The 19,629-nt window shown below is 29.5% G+C and overlaps 1 protein-coding gene across 1 annotated transcript in view; it reads left to right on the top strand.

The window, feature by feature from the left end:
- Positions 1-2,123: 2,123 nt before the first annotated feature.
- Positions 2,124-19,629, top strand: part of Sin1 (SAPK-interacting protein 1) — a 41,949-nt gene continuing 24,443 nt past the window's right edge. Inside the window, exons 1-3 of the mRNA XM_075371696.1 lie at positions 2,124-2,249; positions 9,613-9,750; positions 13,281-13,412. Of these exons, the coding sequence (XP_075227811.1) occupies positions 2,177-2,249; positions 9,613-9,750; positions 13,281-13,412 (343 nt within the window). The 5' untranslated portion in view covers positions 2,124-2,176. The remainder of the gene's footprint in view (positions 2,250-9,612; positions 9,751-13,280; positions 13,413-19,629) is intronic.

Consider the following 19,629-nt stretch of genomic DNA (forward strand, 5'->3'; position numbering starts at 1 on the left):
TAGTGTATGTGGAAAAAACTATTTGAAGTACTCTTTCGTACAGTACTTGTTTTATTCTTATGAGTGAAATAGTTTTTTGTTAATGAATTTTCGAAACTCCGAAGAACATTATGAAACGCTCTGTATAATTAGTTGAATGTCAAATTCTGGCAATTTGGGTGTTTTCTCATAAAATTTCAATTGATGAGAAAATGGTCTCTTATTTTGGATGTTATTCAGCAAAAATATTCATGAGAGGAAAGCTGGTTAAATTTTATATTTAATCAACAAGAAATAAAATTAACCAAATAGAATTTAAATCACTCTTAGTTTTGCCGTTACTTCAATCAGAAAAAATTGTAGGAACCAGACATAAATGACAGAAATTTACAATTAGGACACTGCAGTAAAACTAATTTACCAGACAATGTATGAAAAGATAAATTTGACCGTATTATAGAGAGAAATGAAACTAATGCAAGATGAAGGTGTGAAATGTGCTATAGTCAAACTGTTTGTATTTGTAAGAAATGCTAAGTGTTTATACATGTGGGCTGTTTTAAAAATTTTCACAAGGCAGCTTAAGTAAAATGTAATTGTAAAATTATAAATATTACAGAAAATAGTATGAACTGAAATTATTATTAGTATTTATTATTAATATTACTATTAATAAAATTATTTTACATAATTGTCAGTCATATGTTTACTGTTTACATCACTGCCTAATGCTGCTGCGTTAACACATTGCAAGTCGCAGGGAACTCCTGATGTTGCTTGAACGCATCAGATCATAATTCAAAAACTACAAGTATGAGTTTCCCTTTAATGTCTTATTTTTTTTAAATTGGGTAGTAAAGATGTAGATAAAATGAAAAAATGTATAAATTGTCCTTTTGGGAAGAAATGGGTTAAGTGAACTCGTAGTACTGTAATATCATAAGTCATTTGACCCTGAATTTCATTTTATTGTTTTTTCCTAAATACTCAGTTACTTGTAAATCACTTAGTTTACTAAGGGAATAAAATATTGATTCATCTTGAAAAACATTTTGATTCATAGAAAAAGTTATGTATGGGAAAATAAAAAGTTTGAATTTTGACATACGTGCTGCAATGTTCCATGATAAAAAAATGCTAAAATTCACTTTAACACTAAGCAAAACACAAATTACAGGCTTTGTTAAAGTCCACCCCATATAGAATGGCTCAAACAAAGGTAAACTGTTTTCCACATTTAAAAAATATACTAGTCGATTTGAATTACATGTTTAACAAAAACATACATGTAGAGAATTTTTATGAATGGAGGATTTTTACTTTTTTTTAACCTTCGGGACCACCGTTAGTTATTGCTTCAGAGGATGAGATGAATGTTTTGTAGTGTGTGAAGATGTCATGACTGACTGGGATTCAAACCCGGTACCTGTGGATGAAAGGCCGATACGCTACCACTCGCGCCACGGAGGTTGGCGTGCATGGAGATTTATATATAACTAATTTTTTTTTACTTGACAAGCATAAAGTTATTGAAACTAGAGACAGAAATGATACTAAAATTAAAATAAAAACTGATTGTTTTAAAATGTATCTGAATTTAAATTAATACCTAGAACTTTTTTTTTAATTTTGAAGTTTAGATAAAATGGTTTAAGCCCATAATACTAAAATACACTACTTACATTCTTTGTTGAGGCATATTTCATTTGCCTTAAAGAAAGTGTAAATTCGGATAAATTTATTTATAGTCAAATTTAATCATGGAAACCGCTTTAAAGATGGCGTGCAATAACTACAGCAACTTTTCACCCCGAAAATAAGCCCTGGAAAGGTAAGTTTATTAAATATAAAAAAATGACCATAATTGTGGGTTTTTCAGAGAGCGAATTTTGTGTAAAATTTTATTTTATAATAAATTAAAAATAAAGAAATCTATAAGCGTTTTTAAAAAAAGTCAGGAATTACAGTATTTACAGTAGCTTTACTTATTTGGAGTATGTATGGAAAATCTGGCATAAAAAAATACATTTTGAGATATTTGTTCAGGTAGCGTATAGTTTTGTAATTTTTCATGTAACTGTAATTAATCGATTTTAGTCGTGCTCGATTAGGGAAGAGCCGAAGAAAGAAACAAATATGGAATCCAGACGTCTTCAAACCTAGTGTTACAGCGTGGTGTTGCAATGTTTGTCCAAAAATGGCTTTTTATGACAACAAACATTGGTTATTATCACATATTAGAACGTCATTTATTTCTTCGGATGATACTGGTATATTTTTACTTTAGTTTATGCAGTTTTAACTTTTATATTTTATATTATTGGGGCATTTACCATTTGGAAGTTAGGTTATGTTTGGATGTTGAAGTTGTCATTTGATATGAAGGGCATTATAAGTTCAATTTAGTTTCCTGACTGATAACCGTTTAAAAAAGTGTTTCAAAATATGTCTCAACACAGTATTTTTGAAGTGTAAAAATGCGTTTTTAGTGGTTTTTCTTTAATGAAATGTGGCATGCAGTAAATTGTAAAGTAATATTCTGAAACATTTGGTCACTTGCAATACAGTTTTATGTATTTTTTGGCGTTATTTCAAATTTTCTTTGCCTTATAAAGTATTTATTTACAAGATAGATTGATTAATGTAAATTGTAGTTGTTAATGTGCTAAAATTAGATTACACTTAAGAATTTTAAAAATTACAATATTTGTTTTGCTTGATAATTTTGTTTATTTTTTCAGTTATGTTTTCGGTTGATATTAAGTGATAATGGACAAGTAGTGTGAAATGTAAATTTTCCTTAAAACATTATATAAAATACAATTTATTGGAGTGAAACATAAATACAAACCATATGGTGCTGTTTGGATCTTTATGTACAGTGTTATTATTCATTGTTAATTTTAATGGAGTAGGATTTATGCAGAATATACTATCATCTTTAATGTTATGAACATGTACTAAAAGATTACATGTTTATATCAGAACTATTATTTTGTTTGTTTTTCTGTTTGAAGTAGATACTTCAGTGACTAATGATAATAGTGGAATCCCATTAAAACAGTTCAGTATTTGTACTTATTCTTTTTTGATGGATGAATTAAAAAAAAATTCCGATGAATAATGTTTATTTTGTTCAGATTACTAGAAGTGTTATAAAAATAAATAAATAAACACTGTATAGTTTATCAGGTTCTGCGGAATATTGTTACATTTATCTATCATCCATCAATTACACAACACATTTCCATCTGAAATTTTGAAATATGAACGCTGTATCTTTGTTTAATTAGTATACATTTTTCTGAAAATTTAAATGTTTTTCAGGTATATATATATATATATATATATATATGTTTTCAGAGTTAGAGAAAAGATCTAGTTGAATTTATAAACAAAAGAACATTAAGAAATGTGCTTTTCTTTAAAAAATATAAGTAAAAAAACAAAAAAAAAAATAAAACAATTTTTACTTAAAGTAAAAAAAATTTGTTTTCAAGAAAACTACTTTTCAAATGATTACTTTCAAGAAAATTACGGTACTTTATGATTAAACGAAGGCCATCTGTATTCAGAAGGAAGAATGATGTTTTTAAAAAAAACTCAAACATCTGGTTAGATTCTATTAATTTAACCAAACTTAACCCATGCTTGCTAGTCAAGGTTAGCGAGCGTAGGTTAAGTTTGGTTAGATCATATTTATAATTATGTAAAAAGACAAACATGTACACACAGTATAGGTCTTTATTTATATCCTCAACCTAACAGTTGCAGCGAGCTGTGTTAGAATGACCTCCGTTTAATCATAAAGTACCAAATATACTTTTAAAAAAGTTTTCTGTTTATGTATGAATAAAAAGAAAAGTGTGGGGTGTACTGTCATATACACTATATATATAAAACTAATGTACATATATGTTTTATATTCATATGCATGTACTGTATGTACATACATGTAACGTTGTATTTATTAGGCTGATTGAGATTTTAAATAACAAGGTATATTTATAAAACATTGAAAAAAGCTTTATTGTATACTTAAATACATTTTACATTTTCTGTTTACAATTCTATTTTATAAATTTATTATTTACACTTTATTTCTCAGACAGTCCATCTTAACTAGGACAATATTGTTATAAGATTTTCTGCCTCTTAATTTTGAATTGTCCAATTCTTCAATCTGACGTCCATTAAGAGATCTAATTCTGCCATATGTATTCATGTGCAACCTCCACCCCTTGTGACCCCACCTCCTGGGAAACCGCTAATGAAGCATTACTTCTGGAGTGGGGTAAGCGCCCACTCACACACATTCGGTCTCCACTAGCAAACATCATCCATACCAAACCACTACAAGAATACCTAAAGAGAAAAAACATTCAGAAAAATAGAACACTTAACAGGTACTAAGATGAACCACATACATTCATACAATCAAGCCAACACAAGACAAGTGCACCACAATCAAGAAGATATGACCACAAGACAACTTATCCACCAAAGTACACTCAAAAGTTAATTAAATTTCCACAATCTCACCTAGAGTACACAAAACACAAACTCAACTACTTATCACTTACCCATGTGACCGTCAGCCATAATCATTAAAAACATGAGCAACGCCCTCAGGCACCGGGAGTGGAGTGTCCACAGCCTCTTCATACCAAAGCAACCTCTCATGCTTGAGAGGGCCCCCAAGGCACTCAGCCGCAGACCTGTCCAACCCAGTACCCTTTGACGCCTCATTCTCTTGCAGGCCGCGCCAATGTTCGCCATCTTCTACGAGTTTTTTTTGTTTTACTGAGTTCTTCTAAAACTTTTCTGTTATAATTTGCAATAATAGTCCACTGCTTCATACCCTGAAGCATTATCTGCTGAAAATCCTCAGGTCTGAACATGTCCACCGATCCAGGGCATCCAGCATGCACCTCCGTGCTTTTGGAACCTCGTACAACAGAAAAAGATATGGTACGGAGTTTCCTCCACATTGCAGGCCAGACAGCAGTCTGAATGGTCAAGAGTGAACCTAAACAGATAAGATCTGTAACCACCATGCCCAACCAGGAATTGTGTAAGTCTATAATCAATTAATCCGTGAGTCCTACTGCACTAACTCCTTACATTTCCAATCAGACGGTAAGTCCACTGACCTTTCTCTCCCGCATACCACCGTTCTTGCCAAGTATTCATCAACTGCTGTAAATTGGCCACAATCAATCTCTTCTTCTTCGAAGAAGGAAGCATCCTTAATTCTGTATGCTTCCTTCTGTGAGCAATTAACAGTTCAATTGGCATAATACCAGCCAGCACCTCTGCAGCCTGTCTTGAGGTCATATAATAAGATGCCGAAATCTGGAGGCAGCATCTCCTATGCAGCGCAGCAAGTATTCCCATATACATTTTATACCTCAGAACATCTGCCCATATCTCTGCCCTGTATAAGAGGGAAGAATACTCCACACTTGTTAATAACCTCCTCCTGAGTTCTCCAGGCCCCCTGGTGTTCAGAAGTAAGATGGCAACTGCACGCATTGACCTCTCCGCCCTCACAACTTTCCATAACATGAACTCCGTACCTCAATCAGGCATCAGTCCAGATGCCAAGGTATTTAATGGCCATTCTGGAATCAACCCTTCTTCCTGATAGTTCCAACGACAGTGTTTGATGTCTTTTCTTATAGATGATAAGTACAATCTCTGTCTTTTCAGGGGCCATCTCATAGTACTGCGAGTACTATGTCATCCACATAGCCGACCACAGCAACGTCCTCCGGAAGTGAAATTTGAAGGACTCCATCATATACCGTATTCCATAAGGTTGGTCCAAGGACCTCCATGAATAACTGAGGGTCTATTTCCTTCACACTCCATCCTTGAGTCAGGGGTCGCCCTATCACATGATGTCTACCGTCGTCAATTGTCATAATAACAGCCTGGTGGTTGCTCCCTGTGTATCCTTCACACCTGCCAGTCTCAAATTTTAGTTCCAAGGGTGGGGGTGGCAAAGGTGACGTCCACTATAGACCCATATATGCCTCTCCTAAGACTGATGTATGCTTGTCCTTCGGCAAAGATGTTTGGATAGAGAACAGCGTAGTCCATGATAAATCCTTATATTTTGTGTACTGTTGAGGCCCATGACAGAATTAACGGTAGCATTTTGTGAAATCATATTTGAACAAATTAAATTCTCTTTAGTTAAAATCTCTTTGTAAAATGTTAATTTATTACTTTTTATTTATTTATTTTTTAAAAAAATTTTTTGTTAAGTATTTAAAACTGACAAGTAAGTTTTTACTTTTAGTTATTTTAATTCTTTAGCAAAAATAAAAAAATATATGCACTTTTATTCTATATTATAATCTGGATAATTATTTCTCATTATTATAAGTGATACTAATTATTTGTAACTAAATCAGATGATTAGCATATATAAATTTTAGAAGTTAAATTTATAGTAATTATATTAAAATCCACTTCAACAGTCACCTGATCTACCTACTGAATCGACGCTCAAAATCAGTCGGGTCGATAACAACATCTTATCGATTCAGCTCCCTTCCTCAAGATGTTCCCTGTATATCTCTAACAACTTATATGTAAATGTTCTATCTGTAAAATATAGAAATAAAAAGAAAGGAAAGAAGACAGTGCTCAAGTATGGTTAAAAGAAAGAAGAGAACAGCAAGCTCAAAGAATGAGAGAATATTGGACAAAGAGAAAACTGCAAAAAAGGTGAAGATTGGAATGTGGTCTTTCAAGGACCACAATTGATAATAAGAAAAAAGAGAATAGAAATATATAAAAGTAACAATGAAATATTGCATTGTCAGCTGATTTGAGTCCCTATGTAAAATTTCATCATTGTGTGATGTCAGGAAATGAGTTTAATTAAGGTTGCAAGATTTGGGGACAAAGTTGAACCATTGTGAGTTAAAGAAAGAATGGCATTGTTATTACTAAATAATACAGATTCCAGCTTAGAATATAAATTTCTTGAAATATTAAATTTCATGACATTCTTGGTTGATGTGTACAACTTCTCATAGAGACATTTTTTTTATTCCCATTAATATTCTGGTAAAAGATTCCCCGCAAGATTAAATTGACAAAATTAGTTTCACCAGTTTTATTTTGCATATTAGCACATAAGACAGTTTTGACTTGTCTAAACTGTGAAAGTAGACCAGTGTCCTGCGTTTAGGATGTATGTAGTAGGATGGTAAAACAGAAAAAATTTATTTTTTAGAATTAAAGAAAAACTTTCTAAATCGGTGCCCATCAAATCAAGAGAAAATAAAAACCAAATGTAAGATCCATAATGAATTATATTTTCGATTACTGCTGATTGACAGAGTTGTCTCTATGTATGGTACACAAAGTAAGTCTTCCATGAGATAGTATTCATGTTCAGGAGAAAGGCTTTGTAAAAGAAGAAGCTTGCTTTAAATCGAACTGAAACTGTTTTAAACCAAAAACACTGTGCTCTCTTAAAGAAGATAAATTGTTTATTTTGGACATATTGGTTCACATTTAATAGTCCAAGTAAAAGAAAAGCTTCAAAAAATAAAAGTAGTTTTGGCAGTTTTTCTGCTCTATTAATATTCGTAAATCAGCTTCTAGATATATCTGTATCAAAGGATGTTTTAGAAAACTGTACAAAACGTAAATGTGATTGTGATCCATGTATGAATGGCTGTAAAACTGTAATGATGGCTGGATAGCTGCCAAAACTGTAATGGCTGACGGGAAAACTGTAGTGGAATGTAAATTCCTAGAAAGCAGTAAAATGTAAAATGATTTTTGTACAGAGGTTTAAGAAGTGGTGTTTAAAATTTAAACAGTACTGACTATTGTGTGTATTAAATGACAATACAACTGTAGCAAAACTTATAAGGAAGTGCAAGTTATATACAAATGAGTATTATGTTCATGCAAAAAGTTTTCTGGATAGTAATTAATTAATTAATGATTTAACTTTTTTAATTCAAAATTACATTACCCTTCTTCTTACAGATAGTTGCTATTTACAGTTTGGCAGTTGATTTTTTCCAATCTTGGGCCAATCACATTTGTGATAGTGTTACAAATCCAAATAAACAGTTATCTGTTGATATTATCATTATTATTTATTTCAGCTACCTTGTTAAAATACACATGAAAGTGCTCGTTCAAGGTCACCCACATATATTAATAGACAACTCCATTTTATAACGATAAACATTATTCTGGTTATTTGACTTAAAGTCATATTTCTACAGTTATTTGTTCAATCAATGCGTGCACTTAACTCAGCTAGATGCTGTAGTCAGAATCTAACTGAATGGTTTATGTTGTTAATCTTTATTCTTCCAAGTACAAGAATTCTAGAAATTAACATTTTCTTTTTAGGGAAGCCTCAGCCTGTGCTTGAGTGGTTCTTTAAATTCCTGGAGGAAAATAACTTATTAGAAAACATATTTCAACTAAAGAAAAAGAAAAAAAGAAATTCTATTCATATGTTTAGATTAAAGATTATTCTTTTAATTATTAATTATTCAGAATTACTTTTTGATGATATTTTAAAGAAGTTCATTTAATGGTTTTTCTTAGTGTCATTGATTGAATTGCTTATTGAGGGTGTAGTAATTGTTATCATTTTTAGAATATTGAATCTGCTTTATAATAATCACTTGTAAAGGGCAACTTGCATGGCCTTGCCATAAAGATTTGTGGCATAAACAGAACCTTTTAGTTTTTGCTTTATTATTTTATACTGATGTATAATTTATATTCAGTACAGTTTTTATTGTTGTTATTATTATATTTCAGTCAAATTAAAAATATTGTAACTTGTCCTTTAGAAATTATCCCAGTTTTTTGACAGGATATAGAGAGAGACCCCAGTAACAGTTCAGTTTCGAAGTACACTACCATCTATCTCCCTTTCCTAAAGATATTTAACCCACTTGTAAATATATTGTGTCATTCAGACCACATGCTTCATGCAGTTTTATTTCTGCATGAAGTTAGTAATTTATCAATATAACTTTATTCATGTAACATTAACAGAAAATCTAACATAACAGTTTTAAAAATCTTTATAGATACATCAAATTTTGATGTTTGTACCTCATATAAATAGAGATGACAGTAATGTGTGTATCACATCCTGTCATTTTTTGGTAGTAGCCAGAGGTTTGATAGCTAGGGATGAGCCCATGAAAAGAATTATGTGAAAATGTTGATAGCAATGAGCTTTAAGAAAGCATTGAAATTCAACCAGTTTGTTCAACGGTCAAATTAGAGTCTTCGGTTATTATTGTTACTGATCTAGCCATGAAAGTTTCTAAAAAAACCATTACTTCTTTAAAAAAATTACGTTTTAATTTGGTCAGCATTAATAAAAAATGTATAAATGTTCAGAATCTTGAAATGAAAATGCAGTAAATAGTTACTGCAATTCTTGTATAACAAGACTTATTTTTTTTCCTTGTAATTCTTGATTTTTGAATATCTTAGAATTCTGTTTACTTGTGATTGGAATTTTTTTATTAATTTAGAGGTTTGGTATTAATAAGTTCAGATTACTGGATATTTCTAATATTTGTTTATATTAAGAAATGTTTTATTTATTAATTTTTTTTCCAGGAATGAGTGAGGATGTTATGACCAAAGATAATCTTTTACGTCAGCTAGAATTTGGAAAATATGAATGTTATCCTGGTGTAGAAGAAAGTGATGAAGATGATTTAGATATTCTTGCTCGTTCATTTGATATTAATCTTGGTAAGGTATTGGTTTTATTCGTATTTTAACATCATGCTATTGGTCTTATAATATACATAAATTTGTTGGTGGATATCTGAAATATATCTTGATTCTAAACCCCATGATTATTATTAGTTTATATATATTTTCTTGAGTGATATTTTTTTATATACTCTGTAAATATTTAAAGAATCATCTGACCAGTATGAAGTAAATTCTGCATATGAAGAACATGTTCATAAACTTGGCTTGCTATTCTTTTATTATTGCTGTTTTTATTGTAACAATCAAAAAAAAATTTTAACTTAGTTTTTTAATGTGTATCAAAACATTGTCTTCATTTATGACAATTATCATTGATTAATTGTTAGTAATGATGATGTTTTACTTTGTTCAAAGAAGTTGAGTGTTATGGCAGAGTTTTTTTTTGGGAGAGAGAGTGAGACATTTTGATTACAATCTGAAAAAGTACATTATTTTTTAACGTGACTGTTTTTATATTATATATTGGTGATATGTGATATAACATTAAGATTTGAAATTTTTATGTGTGGTTGAGAGTCACAAAATATGCAAAAATATGATTAGTTAGGCCGTCCAGCGCTGACACGTAATAATTTCTTGAAAGAAAGAATAAGAAGAAGGTATTTCAAGAATACCTCCTTGAAATTGCCACACAGGAGGTTTTTTTGTTTTTCACATCTGAAAATGAATTTCTTTTTTCAGCTTTTTAAAATTGCAATCGTTTTTATCAAACATTGTATGTTATAAAATTAATTTTTCAAGAACTTTTAACAAATGTTCATTTTGTCTTCCTAAACAGGGCTTCTATAAACTGAAGATGATTTTTGCCATATTTATAAAAGTAATTTGGTTGTTTTTTTTATTGAATTTATCATTTATTAAGACATTATCATCAGTGCTTAGTGAATTGCAGATTTGATTTGAAAAAACATGCTTAACGTTAATTTTTTTATTAATAAAGTGAATGTTTCAGTAATAGTAATATTTTACATACTGATTATTAATGTTCTTATTTAGTTGTGTTTATTCTAACATGTTTTGTTCTATCTTCTCATAAAACCAATTAGATATTTTAGACTAATTAGATATTTTGTTCTTTTGTGAGAATACTTGTGAAGTTCATTTTATTTTTTTATTGTATTCTCCTGTCGAGTTTGATGTTCATAGTGGTATTACAGTCTGTCTTCTTCAAAGAAATCGAATAATCTTGTTAAGATCTTTAGTGATTTTTAAAATAAAAAAAGGATGTATTTTTTAATTCTTTGCCTGACCTTCAACTGATGTGTTCACATTCATTGGAATAACATTGTGTAATTGAATAACAAATGTTAGTTTTCAATATAGAGAGAGTATCAAGGCTCATTTATGGTAATGTAATAAAACTTCTTATTTAAAGTAATACTAACTGTCAAATATTTATGAGCTAGAACTTAATGAACTTATAATAAACATTATGTAAATGTACTTAATTTTAATTAGGTGAATAAAAAAAAAATTGATATAAAAAAAAATTTATATCAGAGAACATTAATCTTTTTCAGTAATGTCTTAAAATAAGTCATTAATAGGCAGCTTTTATTGTTTTGTATTAATCTTTTCCCATTATTTATTATTTACTTTAATCTTGCTTTGTTACTTTTTCTTGTTGTTATTATTTTTACTTTGTTGTCAATGTAGTTTTTTAATTTTTTAGTATGTATATTAGAATTTAATTATACATTTTAGTAACAAGAGCAGTTTTATTAGTTGCACTATTATTATTATATTGTTGCAAACTCACCATTTGATTGTTGCAACTTCACCATGGTATTGAAGATTGTATCTGTATAGGTAAATATTATATACAGTTTTGTTCTTAAATCAGAGTTCTTTTTAATAAAACTGTAAAGTTTTATTATTGTTATCATTATAGTGATAAAAAAGTTTTACAATAACAAAAACATTATTAAAAATTAGTTCATTACACCTGAATTAATGTGAAGGACCTTTTTTAATGTATGTATATAGTTGCAAAGTAATATGTTTCTTTATAAAACTATATTATTTTACATTACTGTGCTGTATAATATAACATGAAGGGATAGTTCATTGTGACATTTGAAGCTGTATGACAAGTTAGCCTTGTCACTTAATGAATAGTTTATTTTTGTTATAAACAACTTATAATAAAAAAAAAAAAAATCACTTTAATTAGTGGAACAAAATTTATGTGGCATTGTTTCCATGTAATACTGCAGCTATTGTTTCTGTTTTTCTTTTTACTTTCCTTTTATTAAGAATAAATATTCTGGAAAGAAGTGGTATTTCTTAACTTAGTAAGACGTATCTTGTTAAGGTCATGTTCAGATAGGCAGTGTGTTATTAAATTTTAATTTCACTATTAATTTTGTAAAGTTATTTAATAACAATTCCAAATTGTCTGTAGACATCCAATTGAAATTTTTAAATAGATTGTTACTTAAATGTAATTCTCTTATTAAAATATTTAATGTTTCTTGTTTACATAAATACTTTTTGTTAATGAAGTTATGCTGCTGCATAAATAAATGCTGTAGCCATTAGAAAATTATATTCATTCTGTCTATTATTTTCATTACATGATTCCATCATATATAGATATTGTATCTCGTAAACAGCAATATGATGACAGTGTATGGTTACAAACATTGTTTGGTAATATCAAATGAAAACATTTACAAATTATAACCTGCATGTGTTACTGGTTAACACTGCTGCTGAATTTACCTTTACGATGAAAAGGTGTGGTTTTTTTGTGTCTGATCTATTTCTTGTCATTTTTTTTACACAGACCAGTATTTTTTCTTTTTAAATTTTTTTACTTATTGATTGTGTTATTATATGAGTCCTTGTATTATTTTGGGTTTTAAGTGAATTCAAATACATTTTGAAAGTTTGGTGATAATTTTATTTTATTTGTAATTGTTTTCAGCATGGTAGAATAGTAATAGATGCAATAGAGTTAATTAAAGTAGTTCTGGATTATGTAGTAAGAGAAGTATCAATGTAAAAATTAGTGTTCATGGAAAAAATAGCTTTTTTTTATAAAAGAAAAGTTTTAAAAATTTGTAGTTCATAAACTTATTTTTCAAAAATTAACAGAAAAAGCATTTGTTTAATCATTTAATGTTAGAAATTAATTTGTTGCAATTTTATCATCTGTTATGTTTTGGTATACATGGATTTAAACTCAAACACGAGTCAGTAAATGCCTACATTGATTGGCAGACCTAAACATTTCATTTGTGTTCTCAAAATGTTTATACTTTACAAATTAAATATATTTCTGTTTGTCAAATCATTTAAATATTTTTATTTATGTTAAGTTTATCTTATATATTTGTTTTTGTTTCAAAATTGCTATAACAATTTTGAATGAAAGAACGGCCTCGAATTTTTGTTTATTAGTATTTTTTTTTGTGGCTTATTTGTATTTATTCATCACAAAAACTGTTTCAAAATTTTTTAGAAATGTTATCTTGTTTATAGCTTTATTGTATTATTAGGTGTAGGATACGGGCCACGTAGTAGACCTCGTTCAAACACTGCTGCACGGCTGCAAAAGCTGGATGAAGAAAAGAAAAAAGCTTCAAATGTTCGTCATGTTAAATGGGAGAAAAGTCCTATCACTTTGTCTGGTAAGAAATGTGTATTGTAGTTTATATATATTTTTATTATCTAGAGTTATAAAAAAAAAATGTGAGATTTTAGTAGCTCTGGCAAATTGTATATATCCTTCTGACAGTTTGTGTAACATATAGTCACCATCTTGACATTGTAATCGTTATTTGTAGTTTATTGTTTCCTACTCAACAATTTCATTTTGAAGGATGTGGGGTTCATTTTTTGAGATTTCTGGTATAATGAAGAGTAGGTTTAGAAAAGTAAATATATTTTAATTACTGATTATTTCATTTAATCTTATAATATATTTGATAATTTTTATATTGTTATCAATATATTATAATACACACAAAAATATATAACCGAAATGAAATAAGACGGCACTACAACATAGTTATAAAACTAGAAGCCACTTATGCAGTAGAAACACTCTTCTACCTGAACGAACAATCAAAGACAGACAGACTCCAAAAAAAAGACTCAAAAGAAGAATTGAAAGAACCTGCATCAATAAAAAGTATCAGGAAGACAGGCAGTGGTGGATTGTGCCCAAAATAGTCATGTACAAAGAGTTAAAACCCATCACTGATACCATTTGTAAGAGGAGACTAGGATTCTTTGCACATATCATGAGGATGCACGATTCAAGACTTCTGACACTGCTAGTACAGTACAATCTCGACTCAAAAAATGCCAAGACAGGATGCAGATGTATCAGAGAAGTAAGAAAGGATCTGAAGGAATTTCCCTTACACCAGAAGACACCACAGATAAGATAAAATTAAACAAAAAGACTCGCTTCATACTCATAAGAAAAAGACTCACAACATGAACATTTTCAACACTAGAAAGTGCTCAAAGATCAGAACATATGAAAACATACTAGAACTGCAAGGCCCAAACAGTCCCATTGTAGAGACTTGGATAATGGACCAACTAAAGTGATCCTTTCCTGTCATAAAAGATAATAATAATACAAAAATATTAGAACAAAAATTAATTACATTTATATTAGTAATTTTGAAAATATAAAAAGAATACCATTTTTGCTATTTTCCTGGTCCAATCCTTTTATTAAACAAAAAAACTAAACAAAATACTTTGAATGAAAACTCTAAACAAAAATTATTTAACTTGACTTATTGGTTTCATTTCGATGACAGATTAGAGAAATCGTGGTGGAAACTGGACCATGACTAAGTGATGATTGTGCTTTAACTAACTAGACAAAGGCGCAGAAAACTGGAAAATTTTTGAAAATTTTAAGTATAGAATTGTCTTACTTGAAATATACAAATTACAGTTTTTAAATTTGAAATTGGGAGAAATAAATTTACTAAACTTATGAAAGTGAATAAATGTTTTTATTACTTTCATAAGTAATAAAAATTACACACTTTCACACTGCTTTGATGATGTAATCTGCTAATGGTAGAAAAAAGATAAAAGTATAATAATAATAGTAGTAGTATATTAAATTTAATATTTAATGATGGATGATTCAGAAAGGTAGACTATTGGAGGTATATTATTGTCATCTTTATTAAGAAACAAGTTAAAATTAATTTTAAATTAAAATAAATTAATCTTAAGGAAACTGTAAAGGTAAAAAGATCTGAGTAATAGAAATCAATTTAGTAAGTACTAAGATATTTGGGTTTAATAATCGAATTACTGAAATAAAATTTAATTAAAATCTTAACATTTTCATAGATAAGGTATGAAATTCATGTACAGAAATGGAATGTAGGCGTGGGAAGGTAACAGTTGAATAAATCATTCTTTTTTCTTTCTGAAGTACAAAGATTAGAAAATCCTAAAAATGACAAATTTGAAAATTTAATCACAGTATGCAAGAACACAACCTTTTAATAAAGAGCAATCTTGAATTTTGAAAAATTGGTCTACAGGTTCAAACATTTAAAAATTTTAATTATTAGCATTTGGTCTGAGTTATTTTACCTTATTTTTGTTAAAATACATTGGCCTTTATGATTTTTGTTTGAAGGTTAAAATTTTTAAAGAATAAAATCTAAATAGAAGCAAAATTATTAAAAAATGATCAAAAAGGTCAGCTGGAACAACCCACCTAATTACTCTAGTGGTGAATGCATCGCAAATCAGTTGATTTTGAAGTTGAGAGTTCTAAGGTTCAAATCCGAGTAAAGGCAGTTACTTTTATATGGATTTGAATTATAGATCATGGATACTGGTGTTCTTTGGTAGTTGGGTTTCAATTAACCATACATCTCAGGAATGGTTAATTGAGATGAGATTGTACAAGACTACACTTCTTGTACATTCATGTATATCATCCTCATTTATTCTTTAAAGTAATACGTTATGGTGGTTCTGGAGGCTATACAAAAAAAAAAAGAAGAAAAACAGGCCAGCTTGAACAAGAGGCTATAGCACATCGAAAGTTATTATATGATTTGTTTTTATGGAAATTCTTGTAATTGAGCTTCCCTTTTATCTTTGCTGAAAACCCCAACAAAGGAAATGTTTGCCTTGACATTTTAAATAACTGTTGTTTTCCTCAACTAGATAAACTTGAAAATGCAAATAATTATGCAGTGCAAAATTTTCAAACTTTTGGAACATTGTTTTACAACTGTAAGGTGGTCTTAAAAGTATTTTTCATGCTGATTTTAAATCTGATTTTAGTTTTTCTGTATCACGTAAGGTTTTTATCCAAATCATTTTTGAAGTTTTTAAATAAAAATTACATTTTTAAACAGGGAATATTATTATTTTAGTTCGATTTAAAGATTGTGTGTTTTGTAACCCTGTATAAAATTGCAATGCGTTGCATTGACAGTAGACAGTATATACTAACTTAAAAAATGCTAATATGACAATTTAATTTCTCTTTGCTGATTTCGTCACTTGAAGTTCTTTCTGGCATGGGTTGAAACTTTTCTTCCTTGATTGTCTTGCTTCACCAGTGCCATCTCTTTTTAGCATAAAACTGTAGTCAGCCATCATGTTTGCATTCCACCTTACTCTGGTATCTCTTTTTCATGTCCTTGAGGAAAATTCTCCTTGTTCTTCACTGACATTGCCAAGGTTTGCTAAGTCAGTATGTGAATTTAGGAAATGAAGCTTCACATTCATGTTACATCGTAATTTCATCAAACTTTGCTACTTTGTTTTAACCATGGTATTGTACTTTGGATTTTTGTTGTTACCCAAAAAGTTGGCCACAACTTTAAACAAAACCCAAGCCCTTTTTATCCACTGGATTCATTGTACTTTCAGACAAATTGTCATTCATTAAATGTTTGATCTGCAGCTCTACAAAGAGATCCCTTCTTTAAATTTCTCATAAAATACTTTCAGAAATTTTGTGCCCCAAGTACTGGAAGCAGTCACCATTTTTTGGAAGGCCTTTAGTGAACTGTTTCATTAATCCGAACCTGATGTGCAGAGAAGGTAATAATATCTTGCTTGGTTGAATAAGTGGTACATTTGTTATGTTCTGTGAACCGGGATTGGAGGGGTTTTTGTTTTGGGTCAGTGTGTTACTTCTAGTGATCTTCCAGTGCTTGTCTTTGGCTCAGTTGTCCCATTCACAAATGAAACATGGCATTTTTGTGTAGCCGGATTGTTAACCAAGTAACATACCAACCAGTTTTAAATCCCCACACATTGTCCAAGAATGTTTTTCATAGTTCACGTATTTCCAATGCTGTTGCCCTTGCTGTTGCCATACTCTGTGTTATATTCTGTTGAGATGTCAAGTAAATAAAAAAAATTAATATCCCTTTATTATTTTCATTGCAAAAGAAAAATCAAATAGATAGATGTAATTGGGCAGTCTATAGTTGTAGGAGTGAATTAAATGAAGTATAATCAAAAAAGTATTAAATTAAATGCAATTAAAAATTAACAAATCTTTTAACTGTGGAGTATTTCTCAATTCCCGTAAGACCTGCATTGTTATTCTCCTCCTTAAGAAAGGTTCTGATTTTAATTTACAAAACATTATTTGCCAATTTTGTTATTATATATATTTTCTAATGTTTTTGAAAGAAATTATGAAAAGGTGATGATTTTTATAATTTCTTGAAAGTCATGATATATTGACATACTTTCAGTATGGTTATAGGAAAAAAGTATCTACTTACTCAGCCATTTCCCACTTTTAGAACTTGTTTAAGTAGTTTAGTTATCACAAGACTCTGTTTTCAGTTTTTTGTTGTGTCTGTAAAGTATTTGATATAGTTGTACATTTCTTATAAAAAAAACAATAGCTATGTTATCAGAGGAAATGCTTATAAATTGTTTGTCATACCTTTCTGACCATAAACAAACAATTAAAATTTCATTTTTTGATAAGAATACATAAATGTAAGTGTAAGTGTAAAACAAATTCTCACTTCAGGAGTAGAACATGGAAGTGCCATAGGAAAGTGTCTTCGGTCACTTGCATTTCTTATCATTTATTTATGTTCTGCCTCAAATAATCTTGAAACATTTATTATTATCCTCTTTGCGCAGACACAAATGTAACTGTTTCTAAAGGTAGTTATTTAAAAGAACTTGAAAATACTATTCGCAGTTAAAAAAATTATTTACTGGACAGAAACTATCTAACATTAAGTATGGATAAAATAGTTGTATTATGATTCTTGGGTAACATTGTGAATCATGTGGATAAAATTTATATTAATGATAATAGTATTTCTGTTGCTGTAGAGCAAAATTTCTGGATGTTTTATTAGATGACAAATTCTTTTGGGATGATCAAATTAACTTGCAACAAAACCACACCATACTGTGTTAAGTGTTTTAACAGAATACTAAGCTTTTGTCACCTTTACTAAATATTTATTGTACCTACATACATTCCCATTTGAAGTATAATGTCTGTTTAGACTGTTAAAAAGTCTAGATGAATTTTGACGATTTGAGAATGAGGTGTAAAATCATTGTCATCTATAAATATGAATCTCAAAAAGTATGACGTGTGACAAAAGATTTTGTTTCTATTTTGAAGGAAAAAATTAATCATGAGATACTTGTTTACCATTGCATCATTCATCAAGAAGCGCTTTGTGTACAGACATTTCCAGAAGAAATTTGCTACATTATGGAATTGGTGTTAAGATTGTCAACACAATTGTAGTTAAAGCTCTATTATTGCCAATTTAAAGAATTTTTAGTTAAAATGGAGGGTGAATATGCAGATCTTCTGCTGCATAATAAGGTATGCTGGCTTTCAAGAGGAAGCATTTTAAACGTTTTGCTTCCTTATTACTAGAAATTAAAGCATTTCCCCTTGAGAAGGGGTGTTGACTATTCTGAACTAACAGATGATCAGTGGATCCAAAAATTTTATTTCATGGTAGACATTACATCTCATCTAAATAATCTTAATTGTAAACTGCAGGGGAAAGGAAACACAATTTTTTCAGTTTTGGAAGAAGTCATTTCATTTGAAAACAAATTATGCCCAAGATTTTGAAAAAAAAAATTCATTTTTCAAGCCTGTTGAAACGTTACCAAGAAAATAACTCTGTAATTGACATTTGTTATTTCAAAACAATTATTTTAAATCTTTGTTAAAAACCTCTCAGTGCTAATGTAACAGAATTGAAGTTTTCTCCCATTAATATTGACAATGGCGTGTTTGAAACGCAATTACTGGAGTTAAGAAACAAAGAATTGTGGAGCTTCAAATTTGAACACCTTAATGCTGATATGGAAAAATTGGAGAAAAATAAATGTGATCTTAGTTCACAGCAAAAGTGGTCTGCTTTGAAATATCTGGAGAAGGAAGACATGATAATTTTTAACACCTGGAATAGTATTCCTGACTTATATGATCAGTTAAAAAAACTAGTATTTGCTGTTCTCTCACTCTGGCTTTATATATTCATGCAAACAATCCTTTTCAAGCATGAACTTTATCAAAAGTAAATTGAAAAACCATCTTATTGATGACAACCTGGAATCAACATACAAATCTGACTTGTCCTAACATTCAAAGGAAATGCGAGGTCATTATTCACATTAAGTGTGTGTGTGTCATATTTTTATTTTAATATAAGTTTTTTTTTGTCAGTAAATAAGATTATTATTATTATGATATTACATTCATCCCCAAAAAATTCTGTTCTGATCATCTATTAGGTTACTTTTCTTTTATTGCTGTAAAAAATTTACTACAATTCACTACATGAGTTATTGGCCCTTCATTAGCATATCTAAGTAAAGAGTCTCTCT

Source organism: Lycorma delicatula, chromosome 7 (assembly GCF_047948215.1).
Source record: "Lycorma delicatula isolate Av1 chromosome 7, ASM4794821v1, whole genome shotgun sequence".
Taxonomy (NCBI): Eukaryota; Metazoa; Arthropoda; class Insecta; order Hemiptera; family Fulgoridae; genus Lycorma; species Lycorma delicatula.